This window comes from Aethalodelphis obliquidens, unplaced genomic scaffold (assembly GCF_003676395.1).
Source record: "Aethalodelphis obliquidens isolate GAN/ISIS:26980383/991018 unplaced genomic scaffold, ASM367639v1 scaffold40, whole genome shotgun sequence".
NCBI lineage: Eukaryota > Metazoa > Chordata > Mammalia > Artiodactyla > Delphinidae > Aethalodelphis > Aethalodelphis obliquidens.
The window spans coordinates 4,123,319-4,149,887 of NW_020837984.1; the positions used below are offsets into that span (position 1 = coordinate 4,123,319).

At 33.6% G+C, this 26,569-nt stretch overlaps 1 protein-coding gene across 5 annotated transcripts in view; it reads right to left on the reverse strand.

The window, feature by feature from the left end:
- Positions 1–26,569, reverse strand: part of FANCL (FA complementation group L) — a 78,550-nt gene that overhangs the window by 1,550 nt on the left and 50,431 nt on the right. For 4 of the 5 annotated variants that reach the window (XM_027131747.1, XM_027131749.1, XM_027131748.1 and 1 more), the window contains 5 exons: positions 4,711–4,861; positions 2,415–2,498; positions 1,833–1,878; positions 1,674–1,755; positions 681–797 (listed from right to left, as the gene is read on the reverse strand). In XM_027131747.1, coding sequence (XP_026987548.1) covers positions 681–797; positions 1,674–1,755; positions 1,833–1,878; positions 2,415–2,498; positions 4,711–4,861 — 480 coding nt within the window. The remainder of the gene's footprint in view (positions 1–680; positions 798–1,673; positions 1,756–1,832; positions 1,879–2,414; positions 2,499–4,710; positions 4,862–26,569) is intronic. The other variant, XR_003438232.1, reaches the window with a different exon arrangement.

Genomic DNA, 26,569 nt, shown 5'->3' on the forward strand with positions numbered 1-26,569 from the left:
TAGCACCAGCTGCTATCTCTGATCACAAAAATCAGGAGGTATATTAAGGAAGTTTTTAAAAACTGAAAGCTGCAAGTCATTTTGTATATAGATGCACATACAGTTAGTCATATGTCCATTGTGCCCTAAGATGAGTGCTAGAGAGCAAGTGACTGCAGCCAGGAAGGAAAGCAGACTTCTCATGTATACAGTAAATAAAGTGTCATTGACTTAAGAGTGTTGTGAGTTATTTAGATCATAAAATGCATTCTTCTCAATATCAAAAGTAGGATTATTACATTTATTCTATACTTAAATATAGCCTGAAAAAGTAATAGGTACTCTACAGTACTAGCTCCCTTTCACCTTATTGCCACCATTACTCCTACTTGGATGAGTTTACAGAGTTTGCATTGTGATTACATGAGATATTTACAGAAAGATTCCAATGTTCCATCAGTTTAATTTGTTATGCATCAATAAACAGTCCATGAGTATATTCTAGATACATTTTCCCACTTCTTGGATACTTTAGGACATTTATAAATTCATTAGTAGCCACGAAGAAATGAAATACACATTTGGAATGAACTGTTAAAGGAGATAATGGCAATAAAAGATCACTATTGATTTTAGCTTGTTTAGATTTCAAATATGCGTATTTCCTATGCTGTTAGTCTTACTGATATTTTTATTTTTACCTCATATAAACATATTTGATGGAAAGGCTGTCCACACTGTGAATTATCACACACTTGATCAGGAATGGCACCGTCAAGTTGGTAGGCATAACAAATTCCACAATCCATAGAAAAATCCTCCGAGAAAAGAAATATTGGGGGATGGGGTGGTGGGAAAAAAGAAATATTTATAAGAATACACAAGGTGAAACTAAAAAGTCAATAATATGGTATTAGATGCTATTAAATTTTTATAAAATTTTTATAAAGGTAACTATATTGCTGTTACAGAAAATACAGTCACATCACTATTTAACACCTTAGAAAAGCTATCTGTAAGAGAGGGCTGTCTTTTTCATCCAATAAATAATATACATATACCAAAAAGCAGATTCTATTTTTGGCTCACAAGACGTTTTGGGCTTAAGTAATATTCCCACTATGTACATCAGTAATGCCACTGCAGTATGCAAAGACAGGAACTGACATTAGCTGGTGATTATACTAAACTTCAAAATTCTGCAACTAAAGGAAAAAGACAAAAACATCCCCACCACTTTAGTAGTCTACATTCTTAGCAGCTTTGTCAAAAATCAATTCTTAGTTTTTTTTTTTGCAGTGTAGTAGTCTCTATTCAATTTTGAAAAACTATGCTGCCAACCTTCACAAACACTTGTTTCAAGCTAATTAGAACTTTATTTCAGTCATCCATAAGCAGATAGTATAGAAAATCCAAACATCTCATTAGCTACATTGGACCTTTCCCCTATTTTTAATAATAAAGATGTCATTAATCACTTTACTGCTACAATGACCATGAAAAAAGTACACTTATAACCACCAATCAAAGGTTAACAAGTTCTTTGATGCAACTGCCGCTTGCAGTTCAGAAGTCCATTATAATATTCTTCCAATTCCTTCCCTTTCAGCCTCACTTTTCTCTGGTGCCTAAAAGAACATTTGACTTTCATTATGCAACACTATTTGGAATATCAAAGCACTGATAAGACTTACAGATTTTTCCAGGATAGCACGAGCTGGAAAATCAATTTCTAAAACATCTTTCAAATTTTGTAACAGACTATTTTCTGGATCCCTGAAAACATGAAAAAAACCTGTTATTAAATTTGTAAAATCATAGAAAAGTAACAATTATATTGCAAAGATACCTACCACAAATGTATGTTTCTGCTCAGCCTAATTCCCAGGGGTTTTACCACTTCAAATATTAAAAAAAAAAAAAAAAAGTTTAATAATTTAGGGTTTGCTGCTGTCATTTTGTAAAGTCACATTTGGCACAGAATTTGTCTTCTTTTTATTGAGCTATAATTGATAACACTGTATTACAGATTTAGGTGTACAACATAGTGATTTGGTATATGTATATATTGCAAAACGATTACAAGTTTAGTTAACATCTGTCATGCAGTTACAAAGATTTTTACTCTTGATGAAAACTTTTAAGATCTAATCTATTAGCAACTTTGAAATATACATAATATTTGTTAATTACAGGATTTGCTTCCTAAGTACGTGATTAGAAAATCTAAATCATATATATTATATATTAAAACACAGAAGTACACAGTTCACAATGAGACATTTTCATTTAAGATGTTTACTATTAATATATTAGAATATTTAATTACAATTAATTTTTAATTATAATATGTAATTACAATTAATTATTTGTCTACAGTGGTAGACAAATATTTTATAATTCTGTTAAAAACATTTAAACCTGAGATCTCATACCATGGTCAGCTCCAAGAAAACAGCACTCAGGAAGCATAGTAGGATGCCTGGGGTCTACTTCTATATTTATCGAAGCATTAGTCCCTAGAATAAAAGAATATTACAGCTTTTAGAAGTAGAACAGATAATGAAACAAAAAATAAAGGAGTATTTGTCTGGGTACTTATTTCATTGTATACTCAAGGAAAGATTAACTAATTGTATTATATATATAGTTTTTTATAAAGGTAAATATACTACTAATTTATAATTTAACAAAAAGAAGTAATTTGAAAATTTTGATCATGACTAAAGATTTGGGGATCCCAAGTTTCAAAAAACAGAGCCAATCCATAAGTTAATATAATTAATTTAGATACAATTTCTAGTCAGAATTGCATTAAAGTTTGAATAAAAATTTTCTATGGAGTGAAAAATCTTTAATATATAAAAATTACAAGTCACAAGTTTAAGAAATAATCTAAATGATATCGTAATAGTCTTGAAAAGTAATAGAACAAACATAAAAGACTAAAAATACAATAAATGGTAAAAAATAAATGTTTAAGATTTGAGTTTTATAAAAACATTTTCTGAAATCTTTATCTCCCTGTGAAGCTTTCCTGGATAAGTTAACAAAGGGGTCAATTCATATTAAATTTTTGGAAACTGTTCATTTAATAACAAAAACAACTAACAGTTTACAGAATCTAAGGAAAAGCTATTTCTACTTGGCACTAAATTCTTTTATAAATTTTAACTGTACTAGAGTATGTACAAATTTCAGAAATTTTATTGCTTTTTTGGAGGTACACAGTGTGGTTAAGCTTAATTTGGATTTCATTTTTATGGTAAAAATGTCTTGATAAATTCTATACACTATAGAATAATCCTCTGGCTCAGGTTGGCAACAATATAAATACAATTATTACAGATCTAGCAAAAAGAGGTAATCAAGTAAAATAAAAAAAGTAAGTCCAGGTAATTCAATAAGAAAAACAAAATTACAAAAAGTTAATTTGTAATTTCATTGGTTAATGCATTTTTTACATGAACACATATTCCATGTTAGCCTTTATGTCACCTAATGGCTCCAGAAAGTACTTTCACTTAACAACAATGGTTGTATTAACTAGTCTTTTGATTAATTTGCTGAAAACCTGGTCCTAAAAGGGCAAATCAATGCCTGAAGAAAAAAAGGAGCTAAAAGGTAAATATAGGGAGAGTGAATAAATACCAGGTTGTTTTTGCTGAACAATGAGAAATAAGAAGTATATTTAATCATAACCTAAGAGAAATAATTATTTTAATGGGGCCATTAAGATAATAAATTACTGCACTTCTTTGAAGAAAACAGTTTAGTATCTACTTGTTCACAAATATACCATAATTTGGTTAATTATTCCAAATGAAATTCTGTTAAGACTTTTTCAAACTTGGTAAGTAACAGTACTGTCTGTAAAATTGCTGCGCAATTATACTTTCCTCTTCTCATAGTAACATGTCACTTTTCCCCCCAGGTAATCTATTATGCCTGGGTAGAAACTAATTCAGATATGATTCACATCAAAATATCAAAATATCCTTCATAACTATATAGTATTTACTGTGAACTCAAATATAGTTTAAAACATCTAAAATCTTGAGAGGTGGAGCTTTAAAATTGACTTCATGTATTGCTTGCTCATAATGAGAATACATAAAACAATCATCTCATAGTAAAGAGAATATGGTAATATTTCCAGGATGATATTTATGGTTATTCCACATCTTATTAATTTCATATATTTATAGTAAATTAAATACTTAAAATATATTCAATTATTATTTTGTAAAGCTTTCTTTTTACTCTTCAATGGCATGCATGGCCCACTTCAGGTTCTTTTACCCTCCTCTCTATTTCTGTCAGAAAATACTTCCAAACTTGTTCGTACTTGTCTAGTTTCACGAATGAAGACTTCATTATTTCTAACACAGTTTTTTTCCTATGTAATGGAAGTTCTGAAAAATCTACTCCACAATTTCTGTGCTAATTGAAAGCTAATTAAATACTATCTCTGAATGCTACTTCCATGGATTAGAGCATCACCTTTTGTAATGAAACACCTCAGTACTTGCCCTTTCTACTTGAAATATTTACATTTAAATACATAGTAATAAAAGAAATCATAGTTCATCTCCCAAAGTTTTAATAGTTGACTTCATACAAAAAAAGTCATCTAAGAGTCCAATGTCATCTTAGATTCATTTTCCTAAGTAATACAAAATACAATCAAACACCTTTAAAAAAAACCTCCTTAATCCTTTTTTACTCTACCTAATGCAATTCTGCGTGCTGTAGCACTCCTTGTAGGTTTTTCCGGCTCAAGTACCCAAGTCTTCTCATCAATTTCATCCATAGCATCCCAGAATGCCTTCAGTGATTCCAGTGCTGCCAAAAACTGACTATGAATGCTTATTAAGGAGCTCTGTGAAAAGACGAAAGCTGAATAAGCTGTATGACACTATCAATAGTGGATTATCTTTCACTTAGGATACAACTCAGTTTACAAGTTTTAAGCTCTGTTTTCATTTCAGCTAAAACTAGACTCTAGTAAACAACAGTCAACTCTCCCTGCTTCACATCTCTTCACCACTACTAGTATTAACAGAATTCTTTTTTGATTGTCACTGGACTGTGCACTTATCAAGAAAGAACTGCTTTTTACAAACCATATTTATTATGATGCATTTTGTACTATATGTATGGAAAGGTATACCTTGTATTAATAATTACTATTATTAACGTATACAATATACATTTAGCATAGTGTCTACAATTTTAGTATGAAAATATTTTTATTTTCGCTCAGTTATCAAGTTAAATGCAGTGCTATTTGTAATTTGATTAAATTACTTTTATACACTGTTAATAAATAACTTTGCAGACTTAATTAGACAAAGAGTATGAAAAGGTTTTACACACTTTTAAAGAATTCAACAGAAATTACAAACAGGATTTCTTTTGATGTTAAATTTTTAGCCAATCTCTGAATTCAGTATTTCAGGCATTAATCCTTTATGGGAATTAAATACATTTTCACTAAATGACAAGAACTAAAGCCATCATTGATTTTAAAAATCAATTCATAAAGTCAAGAGTTTCTTATAAAATAATGTGGTATGGTTAAAAGATACAACTATTTACTAAATATTTTATATAAAAAGCCATCAAAACTAAAACAGTTTTAAAAAGAATTAAGGATTTATTTTTTTATTTTTTTGCAATACACGGGCCTCTCACTGTTGTGGCCTCTCCCGTTGCGGAGCACAGGCTCCAGACGCGCAGGCTCAGCGGCCATGGCTCACGGGCCCAGCCGCCCCGCGACATGTGGGATCTTCCCGGACGGGGGCACGAACCCGTGTCCCCTGCATCGGCAGGTGGGCTCTCAACCACTGCGCCACCAGGGAAGCCCAAGAATTAAGGATTTTATTTACTGTTTCAAATAAGCAAAACATATAAAAAAGTCACTGAAAAACTGCTGGCTCGTATCAAATATATTCATCCAAAATAACTGATACAAGGCAACAATTCAAGAATATGATACACCCTGAGTAAGATGAAAAGAAAGAACTCACGTCCTTAAACATGTATTTTGTACTTATGTACTTAAGGAAAACCCATTTCATCTCATCACTTGAGTCAGGGTGTACACGTAGATGGATTCATAGCTCAGATTCACCAAAGCAGTTTCTACTCTTTAAAAGTTAAGAGTAGGAACTAGAGCTTAATGAGTAAAAATAACCTTTTATTACTAGTATATTGAGGGTAGAATATTCTCTTCTAGTATACCATACTTATCCACAAGTTTAGATGCCAGAATCCAGAAATCAGAAAACTACCCAAGTGTTTCTCTTTTGTTTAACTGTGAGCTGCACTTTATTTCCTCTTTCACTGAATGCACCACTATTCTTTACATACCCAAATAAGAAAGCAGCTTTGGTCCTTGTAGATTTCCTCTGATACCTAATAAATTCTGTAAGTTAACATAAGACTTAAGTCCATATTTTACGTATTTCTTGATAACTCTATTAATCCTAGTATTATTATATATTATTAAAATAATCCCCTATTCTTATTTCCATATTCAGACTTGCCATCCTTGACTTAACCTTCCGGCAGAGTACCCTATTTAAAATATAAACCTGAACAGATCAGTCCCTCTCTTAAAACCATTCAAACCAACATTCTAACTGGATTTTTTTCCCCTCTAGTCATATTCCCTTAAAGCCCATTATTTACATTGTGATTAAGCTGATTTTTGTATTCTGCAAACCTGATACTATAATTTCCTGGTTTACAATAAACTGTTTTAAGTGCAGTTCTTCTCCAAGTGATGTTTTGTCTTTGTGATACTACCACGTAATAAAAGCAACACAAGTCCCAAGAGCTGTTCAATAAATATTTGTTTAAGTAAATTGAACTATTTGACATAAGAAAATAATCACTGATGACCACCATTCTATTTGGTCACCATTATTTACAAGTACCTTGCAAATTATGTTTTATGTTATCGTTAGTGATTAAAACCACAGTTCTTTATCATGGCTTACAATTAATATTGTTTAATATGTATACATAGATATGTTTACATAAAGTAAACTGAAATACTTTCTGTGGGTTTATTTACTACTCCAAGCTTCAGTAACCACGTTCCCTATGATCATTCCCAAATTTTTTGAAGCCAGATGGAGAACTCCAAACCTACTCAGCCATTTCTATGTAGATAACATCTATATGGCTGTCTAAGATGCACGCCATAATTGGATGGTTCCAAACGGATCTCATCATCTTCCCAAAGAAAAATTCCCTTCCCGCTGTTTTTTTTATTAGTGAAAGGGGCTACTACTTGCCCTACTGCCCAAGCCAGGAATCTAAGCATAGATTTAAGTAGATTACTAAAACAACCTTCTAACTGAATTTTCTTCCTTTAGACATAGCCCCCTATTTTAACTAAATTGACTTTTGTACTATGTAAGTCTAATACAGTAATTTCTTTGCTTACAATAAAAGTCATTAATCATTAGATGCAAACATTATAAACCAACTGGTGGACAGTATGTTGGCATTTTTAACAGCTTTATTGAGGTATAATTGATATACAAAGAACTGCACATATTTAATGTGCAAGTTGAGTTTGGGCATATGCATATACCCATAATACCATCACCATAATCAAGGTAATAGATATAGCCAACACTTAACAAGAGATCTCTAACATGAGATCCCTAAAAACACTTAACATGAGATCCGCCCTCTCAACAAATTGTTAGGTGCACACTACGGCATTGTTAACTGTACTGTACAACAGATCTCTAGAACTTATTCATCTAGCACTCTGTACCCACTGAATACCAACTCCTCATTTCACCCACCCGCCAGCCACTGGCAACCACTACTGTATTCTCTGTATCTATGAGTTTGACTTAGATATTTCATATAAGTAGAATCATGGCAGTATTTGTCCTTTTGAGACTAGTTTATTTCACTTAGCAGAATATCCTCCAGGTTCATCCATATTGTTGCAAATGGCAGGATTTTCTTTTTTAAAGCTGTCTTGTATATACCACATTTTCTTTGCCCATTCATCTGTTTATGACAGATAAACAGATGGACAGTTGGATTTTTTCATATCTTTGCTATTATGAGTAACACTACAATGAACATGGGAGTGCAAGTATCTCTTCAAGACTCTGATTTCAGTTCTTTTGGAATATACCCAGAAGTGGGATTGCTGGATCGTATGGTTGTTATATTTTTTACTTTTTTGAGGACGTTCCATACTGTTTTCCATAGTTGCTGCACCATTTTACTCTCTCACCAACAGTGTACAAGGGTTCCAGTTCTTCCACATCCTTGCCAATACTGGCTACTTTGTGGGAGTGTTTGTTGGTTTGTTTTGTTTTTGATAATAGCCATCCTAACAGATCAAAACTATGACATGATACCATGTTTTAGTTTTGATTTTTATTTCCCTGATAATTAATGATGTTCAGCATCTTTTTATATACTGGTTGGCCATTGGTATGTCTTCTTTGGAGAAACGTATGTTCAAGTTCTTTGCTCATTTTTTTAATCAGGTGTTTTTTTTGCTGTTGAGTTGCAGGAGTTCCTTGTATATTTTGGATATTAACCCTTCATCAGATAGTTTGCAAATATTTTCTCTCATTTCATAGGCTGCTTTTTTCATTTTGTTGATTGTTTCCTTTACTGTGCAGAAGCCTTTTAAAGGTATGATGCAGTTCCACGTGTCTATTTTTGCTTTGTTGCCTGTACTTTCAGTGTCATATTTAAGAGATCACTGCCAAAACCAGTATCAAGAAGCTTTTCCCCTATGTTTTCACCTAGTAGTTTTACAGTTTCAGGTCTCATGTTCAAGTTTTTAATTAGTTTTGAGTTGATTTTTGTATACAGTATGAGGCAGGCGTCTAATTTCACTTTTTTGCATATGGATATCCAATTTTCCCAACACTGTTTGCTGAAGAGACAACTCTTTTTAAAAATCAGTATAGTAGTGTCCCTCTCCTTTCTCTCTCTCCATCTATATCTATATTTTAAAATCTATAATTACCTATTTCATTGAAAATCCAAGGAAAAGTTAACCAAAAAGTCATAAAATGCTGTCACATGGTATCTTTCATTTGAAAGTAAGTTCCCCCAAACACACTGTCCATTTCTTGTATGCCTGAATGTAAATAAAATCCTAAACACATCTCTGCTTAAAATGCTAACTCTGTATTTTAAACAGAAAAGGTATGTTTTTTTAAAAAAAAATGACAGCAAAATAAAAACAAACAAAAAACCCATAAAACAACCACCCTGAAACTAGAAGTCAGTTGATAATTACAGAAGAAGTGAATTTCAAATCCTAAAAGTCATCATCAGTCTCCCAAGGCAACAGAAATAAAAGCAAAAATAAACAAATGGGACCTAATCAAACTTACAAGCTTTTGTACAGCAAAGGAAACCATAAAAAAAAACAAAAAGACAACCTACAGAGTCAGGGAAAATATTTGCAATGATTTGACCAACAAGGACTTAATTTCCAAAATATACAAACAGCTCATATAACCCAATATCAAAAAATCAACAATGCAATCAAAAAATGGGCAGAAGACCTAAATAGATATTTTTCCAAAGAAGACATACAGATGGGCAACATGAAAAGATGCTCAACATCGCTAATTATTAGGGAAATGCAAGTCAAAACTACAATGAGGTATCACCTCACACCAGTCAGAATGGCCATGATTAAAAAATTGACAAACAATAAATGCCAGAGGGGGTGTGAAGAAAAGGGGACCCTCCCACACTGTTGGTGGGAATGTAAATTGGTGCAGCCACTATGGAAAACAGTATGGAGGTTCCTCATAAAACTAAAAATAGATTTGCCATATGATCCTGCAATCCCACTCCTGGGATTATATATCTGGAGAAAACTATAATTCGAAAAGATACGTGCACCCCAATGTTCATTACAGCACGTTTTACAGTAGTCAAGACACGGACACCACGTTAATGTCCATTGACAGATGAATGGATAAAGATGTGGTATAAATATACAATGGAATACTACTCAGCCATAAAAAAGAATGAAATAATGCCATTTGCAGCAACATGGATGGACCTACAGATTATCATACTGAGGAATGTCAGAAAAAGAAAGACAAATACCAAATAATATCACTTATAATGTGGGACCTAAAATATGACACAAATGAACTTATCTATGAAACAGGCTCACAGACATAGAGAATAGACTTGTGGTTGCCAAGGGGGAAGCGGGGTGGGAGAGGGATGGATTGGGAGTTTGGGATTAGCAGATGCAAACTATTATGCATAGAATGGATAAACAACAAGGTCCTACTATATATAGCACAGGGAACTATATTCAATATCCTGTGATAAACCATAATGGAAAAGAATATGAAAAAGAATGTATATATCTGCTGTACTGCAGAAATTAACACATTTTAAATTAGCTATGCTTCAAAAAAAATTTTTTTTTAAAGTCATAATCAAATTTTACACAGTATTTTTATGTTCCAAATAAAGAAAGTCTGAAAAAGTGAAAAGTGAGACACAGAAACATTTCTCTTAGCAATTTTAATGAAGTGGACATTAAAACTATTCTATCAATAAGCCTCTGAAAAAAAACTTTTCTACAACTGCTTATTTTGTCTGTTAAATCATTCACAAACTCTTAATTTTCAATTGATTACCCTACTGAAAATGGGGGAAAAAAGTTTAAATGTTAACAGTGCAATTAAATATTCTATATACATCACCATAAATGCCAAGCAAGTACCCTATAATATGACCAAATTTGATATCAAAGTTCAGTAAGTATTTTGCAAGGAGAAAAGTTCTCTAAAAATTTTTTTTTCAAAAATAAAAATTGCCAAGTCCTCATTTTTTAATATGAGCAGTCTCACATCACACCAAAACTACTGTGCAACTGCCTTAAGTTTTCTTTCTTTCTTTAGAGGGTGGGGGCGAGACAATATGCAATGTAAAATAACATATGAATCAGATAAAGAAAAACTCTGATAAAAGGTGAGAAAGTTAATATTAAGAGGTAACATTAAAATACAAAATGTTGGTAAGGATGTAAATCAACATGAACTCTCACATTCTGTGGGTGAGTGTATAAAATGGCACAACCATTTTTGAAAAGATTTGGCGATTTCTTTAAAAACTAAATATATCCTTACTTGTAACTTAGCTGTCCATAAAAAGACTTATGTAAGGATGTTCATAGTTTATTCATAAATGTCAAAAATTGGTATAAGTCCAGATGTCCATCAACAGGAGAAATGATAAACTCTAGTATATTAATGCAATGGAATACTACTCAGGAATAAAAAGAAAAAACTACTAATACATGTCACAACATGGAAATTTCAAAACTATGTTGAGTGAAAGAAGCCTACGTACATAAAGAGTACATACTATATGCTTCTGTTGATATGAAGTCTGGAACAGGCATAGCTAAGGTATGGTTGGGAAAAAAACAACGGATATTTACTGGGAAGAGAGAGGAGACTGAATGATGGTAATGTTCTGCATCTTGAGTATGGACTGCACCAGTATATTCATTTACTGAAACTTATGATACACTTAGGATTTATGCATTTTATTATTCCCAAATTTTACAAAGAACTGAACTCTAGTTAAAGGTATGCATACTGAAGTAAGTATTTGGGGGAAAGATCTGATACATGCAAATTACTTTGAAAGGCCTCAAAAATCAGATGGATTTATGGACGGAAAGAGGTACAAATGGAAATGTAAGTGTTAAAGCAAGTACAGTAAATGTTAACTATAGAATCTGGGTGGTGTATATATGAATATTCACCATAAACCTTTTCAATGTTTCTGTATGTTTGAAATTTTATAATAAAATATTGGGAGGAATTATATAACTTATGTGAGTTATTTATTATAACTAAGAAAGTTAATTAAAACTATTTTTTCTGGATTAGGTTATAGACTAATTTTTTTCAAATATTTAACAACTGATCTCTTTACATAAATCTTTAAATCTATATATTTAAAACCATCTCTAAAACAAAACATAAATATGCCTTCTGAGAAAATCGGCTCACTCTATGTGGCAGTTATAATCTTTGAAATGTCTGTAATAGGTGTTCTTAATCAGAGTATCATAAGGTTGGGTTAAAAAATGCATTTTATATTCTCTACGTAAAATATAGCATTTCACTCAACTATGGACATAGATAACAAACCACACAAATGGTATCACTACCTGTAACTTTCTCTACAAAAAAAATCACACTGCAATCACTTAGAGAACTTAAACACTAATATCTACATTCCATTCTCAGCCATTCCTTTTTAATTGATCTTGTTACAATGCAGCCTTAGCACTAGGAATTTCAAAAGTTCCCCAAGTGATTCTAATGTGCAAAGTTGAGAACTACAGGTGGAACAATGAACAACAGCCATCCCTGTTATAGTCTAAATGTTACCAGACATATTTCTAAAAGATTCAAGCTCATGAGGGAAAAGAAAGGCATCCTTATGAACATTTACATGATAACTTTAATTTCACTCTTTTTTCACTGTTGATGTTTAATATTTTATTTATTTTTGCAACCAACTTTGGGATTTAGGGAAGCATACAATGAATTTGTAAAAATGGAACACAGTTTATAAAATTAGACTTATGGAGAAAAGTTTTAACTTTAACTTAAAATAGTCAATTTGTAGCCATATACAACAAACTATCTGGGTCAAGAATCAACGAATGCATGTCCTCATTTATAGCATACCAAGTTATACAAAACTAAGTAATACTACAAAATGAATTATGTCTTAATACAATTCAATACAGCAAATGTGTATAATGTGTAGGTGTTATGCTCTACAGTAAATACTGATTGATATAAGATACAATAGAGTATGTTAGTTAAGTTCATAGACTTGTAGTCAAATATTTAGTCTCATTCCTAGTTCCACTACTTAAAACTAGTTGCATCTTTCTCAGCAAATTACTTAATCTCACTTAGCTTCTGCAATATGGAAATACTGTTAATCCTTACAAGATTTAAGTGAGATGATGTATATAAAATGCTAAGTGCTCAGGATACAGTATATGCTTAAAATTGATAGCCACTATAATTAAAAGACATATGGTCCCTGACCTAGAGAAATTCTATCAAATCAAAAAATATTTGTACCATATTAGACAAAGGATTAACACCCTTAATATAAAAAGTTACTGAAATCAATTATAAAAATACATATGTATTTTTAAAAACAGGGGATTAAAGACAGTTTCCTAGAGAAAAAATTCACATAATCACATAAAAAATACTCAACTTCATAAGTTTAGACATTATTTCTAATTGCAAAATTTCAGGTAACAGAAAGAGAAGAGATGAGCAAAGCCTCAGAGTTAGAGGATGGTGAGAATAATGAGGTATACGGGATGGGCGTCTGCTTTCCCAGAGTAACTTTTCCTTTAATAACTGAGGTAGCTCAATTCCATGGTGTGGCTTCTTTCTTACAGCACTCCCATTACTAGTCACTGCTTTATTACAGAACATCACTGAAGAGGTGAGCATTCTATAGGTCCTATGGGACCATGGTACATGCCCTTAATCCATTCCAGAATAATCAAGAGTGGTTTTGTTCTAATTCAGCGCCAATGATTTTGTTCCAAGGCTTCACTAGTCCCTGGGTAGTGTGGTTTTAAAAACCCACTTTATATAAAAATTTTTATTTCCTTCTTTGTACTTTTCCATACTTCCTACAATAACATATATTATTTGTATAATCATAAAGGAGCACATGTAGAAATAGAAATAAATGGTCTGTCAGCTATCCTTTCATTTCATGAATGTGTACAGTGAAAAACATACTAAACTCAATTCAATGAAACTAATATTTCAACCATGTGTCAGGACTATGTTAGGAACTCCAATACAAAGATAAAAGAACCCAGTACACAGAGAGGTCACCATTCTAATCTTGACGGGTAACAAAGTATCTGATATCAAGACATACCCAGCCTCTTAAAGACTTAATATTACATCTATAAATGTGAGTGTGTGGTAGATAACTTCTAAGGTGACTTCCAGCTCTAAAAGTCAAGAACTCTAAATATAACTTTGAAAATCCATGAAGTAGGTGATTCTGTCCAATTAAAAGTAGGTATACTTCCTTTCAAGATGCCAATTACTATAACATACTCCCATTTATTTCCAAATCATGTTTATAAACATATTTTCTCATTCAAATTATATATAAATTATACATAACTTATATGATTCACTGTACAACAATCATTTCCTCTTTAATCAAAAGAACTTTTATACCAGAATCAAAATATTTGGATTACACGTCATATCCCCATGTATTTAAGGGGAGAAGTCAAACATGCATTATACAACTACTGTTTTTTTCTAAAATATAGGGACAAGATTTCAGTCTTTTAAAACTTCTGAGTTTGGGAATAGGTTTGAAACCACAAATTTCTAGCAGGTATAGAAAAGCAACTACACAGCTCAAATATGATGAAGATCCAAAAATTACACCCAGAACACTGAAACTGGTTAATTCATTAATCAAAGGAAAATGTCAACCTTTTTAGCACATATACATAATTTAAAGAAATAGAGGAAAAAAAAAAACTGTAGAAGGAAGACAAAAGAAATTATCAGCAAAACCAAAAAAATAAAAATTTTAAAACCTCAAAAGCAGGGGTTTCCCTGGTGGCACAGTGGTTAAGAATCCACCTGCCAACGCAGGAGATACGGGTTCAAGCCCTGGTCCGGGAAGATCCCACATGCCGCGGAGCAACTAAGCCCATGCGCCACAACGACTGAGCCTGTGCTCTAGAGCCCACGAGCCACAACTACTGAAGCCCACACGCCTAGAGCCCGTGCTCTGCAACAAGAGAAGCCACCGCAATGAGAAGCCCGCGCACCGCAACAGAGAGTAGCTCCCACTTGCCGCAACTAGAGAAAGCCCGCACACAGCAACAAAGACCCAATGCAGCTAAAAATAATTAAATAAAATAAATTAAACAAAAAACAAACACAGAAAAGGCTTAGTGTCCCAAAAGCAATAAACTATCCTACAGAGAAGAAAAGTATCCCAGTAACCAAGATAACAATGTAGGAGCCTCTCACCTAAGCCTTGCTGTCAGATGGGAGAGGATGTGATGCTAAACCACCTCTTGTCCTTAAAGCGCCAAAAAAATTTTTTTAAAAAGGAGAAACATTGAGAAAGTTAGAAAACATAAAACAAGGAGAAAAGAGTATATTCTATATTCCACTCTACCTACTCCAAAGATTTGCAGCATACCATGTTGAAGGCATAACAACCACAACATTCATTATTTTATCTATGTATCTTTCCGTCTATTTTTATGTGGGGTAAGGCAATCACTAAAAAAAAAGGCACAGACTAACCACCAGACATTGGAAAACTGTATCTGTAACATTCCATGCACTGGGAGCACAAGAGCTAGGTTTAACAGGGAAGATATTCCTGATATGGAGTCCAATCTTCCCGTGTGAAAAGCAAAGGTCAGAAGATTAAAAAGAATGTATTAATCTTGAGGGGAAAAAAACCAGACATCTCGACATGATTTGAAAAGAGCAGGCATAAAGATATTAATAAGAGATCAATTTAATATTAGGTTCACCTAAGGCATTTAATGAAATTCTCTGCACTGAAATCAGGATACCTGGACTGTTCTGTATATAGGCTTCTCGGTGAGAAGATCTGTATGTGAGATCCCTGTGTTGATGCACTGAAAATTTCTGAATAATCCCAATGCTGAACAGTCTGTTTGGTATGATAGATTTGGCATTTAAACCTTTAGATCACTGAACCAGTAGAAAGTTCATCTGGTCAAATGTCACCAAATCATGACCTTTCCAAAAATATTACAAGGCATATTCTATCTCCCGACTAGTTTTATATTACTGAAACAGTCTATTTTGGAAATGCTTGCCAATTTTTATTGCTGGCAAGTGTGATGAATCAAGTACCCCAATATTTGACCAGAGGAAGGTCAAGTTGGTTATTCTTGTTTATGTTTAATAAATAAATAAACCATCAGAAAACTAGGTTATATCAGTATTCTATAGAAATCTTGAAGGGTATCACATTTTCTCATGACACATAGCCAATAAACAGAGAAGGAGATGAAAATGTTCTTATTAACTCCATGGCTAGAGGATATATAGTTCGTGAAGGAAATCGGTGCTCTGGTTTCCACTGTCACCATCCACTGACGAATTGCTTATATGCTTAAGTCTAAACTCTTTTCGAAACATGCTAGTCCTGATTACTGAAATGTTAATAATTTTTTTTATATTCGACAAAGAAACTGGGTAACAAGTACAAGCTAAGAAGTTAGTGGCTGTGGCCCATTATTATATAGAAGTTGCATAAAATTTTTCAAATGGTGGTGACAAGCCAAAGGAAGCTGATAGCAACTGTAAAGAAAGTTCTGTAGGGGTAAGGACATCATTTGAGAGAAGACTAGTACACTCTTTGAATTATAAATAGAGTTTTAAAAAGGCCCGTTAAGTTATATTGCTTAGAAGGTCACATATAGCTGCAAAAGTTTTGTTCAGTCTTGAAAAACAAATCAAACAAGCAAAAGGCAACCATCAGGATTTTTTTAAGGAAGGTAAATTTCTGCGCCGTAAGTATAACTGGTATATTTGGATCCTTGTCCTACGTCATCTTTATTTGTAGCTATAACGTTAAGTGATATATGCAATGATAATTTGAGCTTGGGATCTCCCCCAAAAAGCAAAGCCTGAGGCCAGGGCTTGTGTACAGATAGGTTATTGGAAGTAATCTCAGGGACTGAGCGGGAGTAGGGACTGGAAACAGTATAAGCGAGGAGAGAAAGCTAAAATAAGGGTGTACTTTCAAGATGGTTACTGTGGTCAATGGCAGCTCCGTGAGAAGTTCTAGAGAAAGCTCCTCAGAATTGCCACCCAAGAAACAGAATTCAGGAGCATTTATTCACTGTCTTCTATTCCTGACTGGTCGAGTTGCCCTAGGAGGGTTATGAATTCTCTCACATTTCCAGATCTGCATACATATGTATCCCTAATGGCTCCCATAAACATCACTGGTCCTAGCATTAGCAGAGCTGTGGGGCAAAGAAAGAGAGAAGTGGTAGAGCTTAGGTGAGGTGTTTTGTCAAGATACACAATCATGAAACAAACTGAAGCAATATGGCTGAGTAAAAAGTGGATGCAAAGGAAGTGAAGTAAGGAGCAAGAATTATCTGATTCCTAAGCCATTTGCCAAACAGGGAAGTAACATATGGTCAATTCTCCAAGAGTTAAATAAACCTATTTTGAAAAAACTTTCCTCATGAAATTAATTTATATAAAGCTTTAATAGTAATAAAAGGGATATATTTGAAATACCCAAAATATATATCTATATAAAATATTCCGCCTATTTTGTGTTGTTGTCTTATTATTGAGCTTTCAGAGCTCTTTATATATATTCTAAGCACAAGTCCATTATCAGATACATAATTTGCAAATATTTTCTCCTAGTCTATACCTTGTCTTTTCACTCTTTTAACAGTATTTTTCAAGAGCAACAAGTTTTAATTTTGATTAAGTCCAATTTCTCAACCTGTTCTTATAAGGATCTTGTTTTCTGTATTGTGTTAAGAAATCTTTGCCTATCCCAAAGTCACAAAGCTTTTCCTTCTTTTTTCCAGAAGTTTCATTGTTTTAGGTTTTACATTAAGTTTATGATTCATTTTGAGTTAATTTTTACATATGGATTGAAGTTCATCTGTTTTGTGTGTGTATATATATATATATATATATAGCAAATTATTTGTCCCATTTATTGAAAAGACTGTCTTTCTTCCACTGAATTATCTTTGCACCTTCACTGGAAACAGCTGTATGCATACACAGTTATATGGGTATACTTCTAAATTCTCTATTCCAGTGATCTTTTTTTCATACTTTATATTAATACTACATTGCCTTGATAGATAGGTTTGTCTTAAAGGTAAATTTATAAGTCTTGAAATCAGGTGGTATTAGTCCTCCAATTTTGTTCTTTTTCAGTTTTTTGGACTATTCTAAGTTCTCTGCATTTCCATATGAATTTTAGAATAATTTTGTCAATTAAAAAATCTACTGGGATTCTGATTGAGATTGCATTGAATCTATAGATCAATTTGGAGAGAACTAACAAGTTAACAATACTGAGTCTTCTAACTCATGAATATAATTTATCTCTCCATTAATTCAGGTCTTTACACAAAAGATTTGTAGATGCTTCACCAAAGAAGATATGATGACAAGCATTTAATACGTTCAACATCACTTGTCATTAAGGAAACGCAAATTAAAATCAAAATGAGCTACCACTACACACCTATTAGAATGGCTAAAATGAAAATGACTGGACATACCAAATGTCAGTAAGGATGCAGAGAAACCAGAAGCGTCAAACACTATTGTTAGGAATGTAAAATAGCACAACCGCTTAAAAAAAACCGTTCAGCAGTTTCTTAAAAAGTTAAATACACACCACTTAGATGATCTAGCCATTCTAACCCTAGGTATTTGCCAAAGAGAAATGAAAGCATATCTTCATATAATGACATTCACATAATGTTCACAGTAGCTTTATCTGTAACAGCCACATCCTGGAAACACCCCATCTGTCCATCAACCGGTAAATGAACAATACATGGTTACATTCATACAAAGGAGTACTACTCAGCCTAAAAACAATGAAATATTATTACATGCTACAACACTGATAAGTCTCTAATTTTGCTGAGGAAAGAAACCTGACATAGAAAAGTATATAGAACTATATAAAACTCTAGAAAGGAGAGCAGCAGTTGCCTGGGGATCAGGAGGAAGGACACGAGGAACAGAAGGGAGAGATTAAAAAGGCAAAGCGGGAAACTTGGTTGTTGTGGAAATGTTTATTATCTTGATTGTGGGGTTGATTTCACGAGTGTAAACATTTGTCAATGCTCACCAGATCATACGCTTTAAATATGTTTAGTTTATTGTATATCAATTATACCTCAAAAAAGCTGTTTAAAAAAACACTCATTCTGGGGCTTCCCTGGTGGCGCAGTGGTTGAGAGTCCTCCTGCCGATGCAGGGGACATGGGTTCGTGCCGCAGTCTGGGAAGGTCCCACATGCCGCGGAGCGGTTGGGCCCGTGAGCCATGGCCGCTGAGCCTGCGCGTCCGGAGCCTGTGCTCCGCAACGGGAGAGGCCACAACAGTGAGAGGCTCACGTATCGCAAAACAAAAAAAACAAAACAAAAAAACAAAAAACAAAACAAACAAACAAACAAAACACTCATTCTGATTTCTGGACAGTAATTAATCTATACATTAGTACCTTCTTTGCAGTAGATCTGCAGTAGATTTCTCAACTTTTAGGACCTAAAAAATTTACAAAACAGCTATATTTCTAACAGCAAAGACAAAGACAGAAGAGTAACTGTTCATAAACCCACCACTTAGATAATAAAAGCTTATCAGTTTTATATGTATATATTGGGCAAGGAAGGAGAAAGGATATACATGGGAACAAAGATGTTAGCTATTACCCCATAACTGTTATTAGATTATGTTAAACTAGGAAAGCACTTAAGCAGAAAAGTGTGAACACTGCCAATCTCAAAATGTAACGCTTATTATCTTTAAAAGCATTTTGTTACTTTTATAATACCTGAAGTGATATAACGTCAGTCACTTAACCAGATCTTAGAGTATAATATCTTCATCTTAAGTACTATTATTTCCAGTATTTTAATAATTTTCTCACAGTCCCAGAATGTGATCTTTTGTGCTCTAATGACACTTAAATTAATAGCATAATTTTCTGGTACTTGCAACAGTTGCTTTCCATTCTGATTTTTTTATACTTTCCTATAATATGCGCACATAAATCCTCTAATAATCATTTTTGTCTTTTTCTCTGAGGGATTCAAAAGGCTTGATTCAAATATCAAGAGATTAAACTTCTAAAGAAATTTAATTTTAACATTAATTGCAATATTCCCAATCAGATATCTTTAAAGAGATAAATCTCTTAAATGTTCAGTTCATTTGATCTTATTTGCAAGCTTCATTAATTTTCTCAACTCTTTCTGTAGGTGTAACTAAATCTATTAAATCAAATGCTATTCTGTCACACAATCCATAAAGAATGCATCACCTCTTCTTACAGTTTATTTTTACTATAACTGACCACTGATGATTTAAAAGATTTGCTACTATTCTTAAGTCATGTGGAAAGTATATATGCCCACAAAGTTAAATGAAACGCATTCACTCCATGTGTAGCCATTACAGAATGACTGCAGCAACTCTCTTAATAAAAAAGATAAGGAAGAGAGAGAGGGAGGGAGAAGTAAATAAATGTCTGTCAAGTGTATGTTGAAAATGAGTAGGCACTTCCAACATGGTCCTAAGCTATCCTATATTATAGATCATTAAAAAAAGAAAAGAAAAAATATCAGGCCGATTAGGTGAGGATTCTGGGTAGATGACTGAGTAGGAAGCACCAGGAATCTGTCTCCCCACCTAGACAATAAATGCACTGACAGAAACTATTTTGGAACTCTTGAGTCTACAGAAGGCTTGCAACTTTGGTTAATTTCAGCTCTTAGCTACCCATCACCCTGCCCCACAGCTCCCTGACAGGCAGCCCTGCACACACTTCGGGAGCACCCTGCACACAGCTTATAGGAGCCAGGGTGGGAGAAAAGGAGCTGTCTTCCAAATATCAGGTACCTATGCTCTGATGACTGATTGCTGCTTCTAATCTCAGAGGAATACACAAACAGGCAGTTGGATATTGCTGCTGTACTTCCTCCCACTGTTTCAAGTCCTTCCCTCTCTTGCAGAAGTGACCTGCAGCGTACTTAAGGAGCCACTGACCCTCCCCCCCCCATTTTTCTTTTTTTCCCCTTTTGAGTGTCAGACTTTAAAGACTAGAACATTCAAAAGCAACTCAATGAGTGAGAAAGCAACTGGGATGAGTGAAATGACGTACAAACTTCCAATTACAAAATAAATGAGTCATGGGGGTGAAATGTACAGCGTGGGGAATATAGTCAATAATATTGTTATATCTTTGTATGTTGACAGATCGTAAACTAGACATAATGGTGGTGATTTTGAAATGTATAGAAATATCGAATCACTATACTGTGCACTAGAAACTAACAAAGTGTTGCAGGTCAATTATACTTCAAACAAGCTCATAGAAAAAGAGATCATATTTGTGGTTACTAGAGGGGAGGGGTGGGGGGAGGAGGAATTGGGTGAAGGTGGTCAAAAGGTACAAACTTCCAGTTACAAGAAAAATGAGTGCTAGGGATGTAATGTACATGATTGATATAATTAACACTGTTGTATGTTATATATGAAGTTGTTAAGAGTAAATCCTAAGAGTTCTCACCATGAGAAAAAATATCTTTTGCTTTTTCTTTTAATTTGTATCTATATGAGATGGATAGTCACTAAACTTATTGTGGTATTCATTTCATGATGCATATAAGTCAAATCAATATGCTGCAGAGCTCACAGTGCAGTGCAGTATATCTCACAGATATACAGTGCAGTATGCCAGCTGTATCTCAATAAAACTGAGGAAAAAAAGGCAACTGCCTTTATAGGAAAATTTTGGAAGTCACTCTGCATGCCCAGGGAAAGGCTCAACAAAGACCAGAAAAGACCCTAAGAGTACACCTCAGGCTGATCCTTGATGCAGAGACAGCCTGCAACAATCAAGAACACAAAAACATAGACAAAAAAAAAACAGGGAAATTTTGATCTTTCCTCTGGAGAGAGGGGAGGATCCAACTTCTAAAGTTACCACATTATATGACTAAAATTTCCAGTTTTCAACAACAACAACAAAATCACAGGGCACTAAAAACAAAACAAAGTGTAGCCCTGATTCAAAGGAAAAAAATTAACAGGTTCCAAACATAGACCTGAGAGTATCTCTACTAGACAGAGAATTTGAAACAACTGATACGTAAGCTTTAAAGTAAGATGTAGAGCAAGTCAAGAAACCAATGTATGAACAAAATGGAAATAACAACAAAGAGAGAGAAGACTTTCAAAAAAGAACATAAGAAGAAATTCTGGAGCCAAAAATTACAATAACTAAAACGAAAACTTCACTAAGAGAATCCAAAGGTGAATTTGAACAGGCAAAAAAATCTGTGAACATGAAGATAGGACGTAAGTTATTATGGCTGAGAAGCAGGAAGAAAAAAGATTGAAGAAAAGTGCATGAGTCTAAGGGAACTGTATGATACCATCAAGTTGACCAATATATGGATTGTGGGGTCCCAAAAGAAGAACGAAAATGGCAGAGAGCATATTTCTATAATGGTTGACAAATTCCCAAATTCGCTGAAATACATAAATATACACATCCAAGAAGCTCAATGAACTCTAAGATGAACTCAAAGAGATCCACACCGAGGCACATTACAATCAAGCTTTCAAAAGACAAAGACAAAAAGAGAATCTTGAAAGAAGTTGAGAAGTGACTCATCACACACAAAGGGAACCTCAAAAACTATTAGCAGATTTCTCATCAGAAACTTTGATGACCAGAAAACTGTGGGCTGATATATTCAAACTGCTAAAGGAAAAAAAAAATGTCAACCAAAAATCCTATAGCTGGCAAAATTATCCTTCATCAGTGTAGGAGAAATGAAGACATTCCCAGACAAACAAAAGAAGTCTGCTACCATTAGACCTGCCCTGCAAAAAATGTTATAGGAAGTCCTGTAGGTTGAAATAAAAGGACACTAGACAGTAGCATGAAGCCCTATGAAGAAATAAAGATCTCAGTAAAGGTAAATACATGGAGCAATTATAAAAGCTAGCACTATTATAAAAATGGTTTTTAACTCCACTCCTTGTTTTCGACATGATTTAAGAGACTAAGGTATTTTTTAAAACTAAGAATTATTCAACTCAATGCCAGTGTTACAGTAACTTTGGTTTGTAACTTCACATTTTGTTTTCTACATAACTTAAGAGACAAAGGCATTTAAAAGAATTATTAGTTTACGGTTTGGTGCATACACTGTGTAAATATATAACTTTGTGACAACAACAACTGAGAAGGGTAGGTACAGAGCTGTAAAGGACCAGAGTTTGTATGTTATTGAAGTTAAGCTGGTATAAATTAGAAGGTTATAACTTCAGGATGTTAAATGTAATTCTGATGGCAACCACAGAGAAAACGGCTATAGAATATATATAAAAATAAATAACAAAGGAATTTAAACATTTAACTCCAAAAAAAATCAACTGAACTCTAAATAAAGCAGTAATGCAGAAAATAAGGGACAAAATAACTATAAGGCATATAGAAAAAGTAGCAAAATGACAGATTAAGTCCCTCCTTATCAGTAATAACTATAAATGTAAATAGGTTAAACTCTCTAATCAAAAGACAGAGATTGGCAGGATGGATAAAAACACATGATCCAACTATATGCTGTCTACAAGAATATCACTTTAGATCCACAGACACAAACAGGCTTAAAGTGAAAGAATGGAAAAAGATATTCCATTCAAATAATCACCAAAAGAGAGCAGGAGTAGCTATACTAGTATCAGACAAAATAGACTTTAAATCAAAATAGGTTACAAGAGACAAAGAAGGACATAATATATTAATAAAAGAATAAGAGAAATAGTTGTATAATAATATTTGGGAGACATCAATACCCCACTCCCAATAACAGACAGAAAATAAGGAAACAGAGGACTTGAACAACACAACAAACCAACAAGATCTAACAGACGTATATTGAACACTCTACACAGTAACAAAAGAGTACACATATTTCCCAAATGCACATGGAATATTTTCCAGGACACATCATGTTTTAGGCTACAAAATACATACAAAATAAATTTTAAAAGATAGATGTCATATAAAGTATCTTTTCCCACCACAACAGGATGTAGTTAGAAATCAATAAAAGAAAGAAAACTGGAAAATCCACAAATTTGTGGAAATTGAACAACATACTCTTAAACAATCAATGGATCAAACAAGAAATCACAGTGTAATTAGAAAATACTTAGAGACAAAAAAGAAAACACAGCATACAAAAACTTACAGAATGCAGCAAAAGTACTAAAGAGGCTATTTATAGCTATAAATGCAGACATTAAAAAGCAAGAAAAATCTCACCATCAACAACTTAACTTTACAACTAAAAGACCAAACTAAACCCAAAGCCAGCAGAAGGAAATAAAGATTAGAGAAGAGATAAGGTAGAGAATAGAAAGACAATAGAGAAAATCAATGAAACCAAAGGTTGATTCTTTGAAAAGTTCAACAAGTTGACAAATTTTAAATAAATGGGACTAAGAAAAAAAAGAGAATTCAAACTACCAAAATTGGTTATAAAAGTGGGGACATTATTACCATTTACAAAAACAAGAAGAAATGTAAGAGAGAACTATGAAAAACTGTATGTATGGCAACAAATTGGATAACCTAGATGAAATGAACAAATTCCTAGAGACACAAAACCTTCCAAGAGTAAACCACAAATAAATAGAAAATCTGAACAGAATAATAAGGAGTAAGGAGACTGAATCACTAATCAAAAGATCTCGACAGAAAAAGTCCTGGAAGTGTCACTGGTGAATTATACCAAACATTTTAAAGAAGAACTAACACCAATCCTTCTCAAACTTTTCCAAAAAATTGAAGAGGGGAAAATACTTCCTAATTCATTTCATGAGGCCATCTTTACCCTGATACTAAAACCCCAAGAAAACTTAAAAACCATGATCCCTTATGAATATTGATTTAAAAATCCTCAACAAAATACTAGCAAACCAAATTTAGCAGCATATTAAAAAGATTACAGGGCTTCCCTGGTGGCGCAGTGGTTAAGAGTCCACCTGCCGATGCAGGGGACACGGGTTCGTGCCCCAGTCCGGGAAGATCCCACATGCCGCAGAGCGGCTGGGCCTGTGAGCCATGGCCGCTGAGCCTGCGCGTCTGGAGCCTGTGCTCCGCAACAGGAGAGGCCACAACAGTGAGAGGCCCGCGTACCACACACACACAAAAAAAAGATTACACACTGAGATCAGGCGGGATTTATTCCTGGAATGCAAGGATGGCTCAACATATGCAAATCAATAAAATGTAATACACTATACTAACAGAATGAAGAAATCCATATGATCATCTCAACTGACACACAAAAAGCATTTGACAATATTTCACACCCTCTCATGATAAAAACACTCAACAAACTAGGATCAAAGAAAGTTACTGCAACATAATAAAAGCCATATTATGAAAAACTGCAGCAAACATCACACTCAATGTTGAAAGACTGAAAGCTTTTCCTTTAAGATCAGGAACAAGGCAAGGATACCGACTTTCATCACTTCTATTCAACACAATATTGGAAGTTCTAGCCAGATCAATTACGCAAGAAAAAGAAATTAAAAGCATCCAAACTAGAAAGGAAGAAGTAAAATTATCCCTGCTTGCAGATGATATAATGTTACAGGTAAAACACCTATATTCCCCCCCTCAAAATTGTTAGAACTAAGAAATTAATTCAGTAAAGTGGCCACTTTGACCACCAGCAAAGTCAATACACAAAAATTAGTTGCGTTCTGAACAGCAACAATGAACAATCCAAAAAGGAAATTAAGAAAACAATTTCATTTACAATAACATCAAAAAAGAATAAAATACTTAGGAATTAACCAAGAAGGTTAAGGACTTATAAAATGAAAACAAAAAAACATTCCTGAAAAAAATTAAAGAAGACATCAAAAAAAGGAATCTCAAGCCAGATTCATGTACTGAAAGACAATGCAATCCTTTTCAACATCCCAATGATATGTTTTTGGGCAGAAATAGAAAATCCTATCTTAAAATTCATATAGAATCTTAAGAGACCCTGTATAGCCATACAATCTTGAAAAAGAACAACAAAGCTGGAGGAAAAAAGTGGAAAGGACAAAGTGGAAATCATATTTTCTGATTTCAAAACTTACTACAAAGCTACAGTAATCAAAACAGTGTGGTACTAGCATATGACCATCTATATATAGACAAATGGAACAGAATAGAGAGCCTAGAAATAAACCCTCATATACATGATCAAATGATTTTTGACAAGGTTACCAAGACTATTCAATGAGAAAAGAACAATCTTTTCAACAAATGGTGCTAGGAAAACTGGCTATCAATATACAAAGTAATTAAGCTGGCTCCTTATCTAACACTGTATATAAAAAGTAACTTAAAATGGATCAAAGACCTAGATGTAAGAGCTGTAAGTATAACACTCTCAGAAAAAAACACAGGGCAAAAAAGCTTCGTGACATTGGATTGGGCAATGACTTCTTCAATAAAGCACCGAAGGCACTGGCAACAATAGAAAAAATAAGTTGGACTTCATGAAAATTAAAAAATTTTGTGCATCAGGGGACTTCCCTGGTGGCAGAGTGGTTAAGAATCAGCCTGCCAATGCAGGGGACACAGGTTCAATCCCTCGTCTGGGAAGATCCCACATGCCGCGGAGCAGCTAAGCCCGTGCACCACAGCTA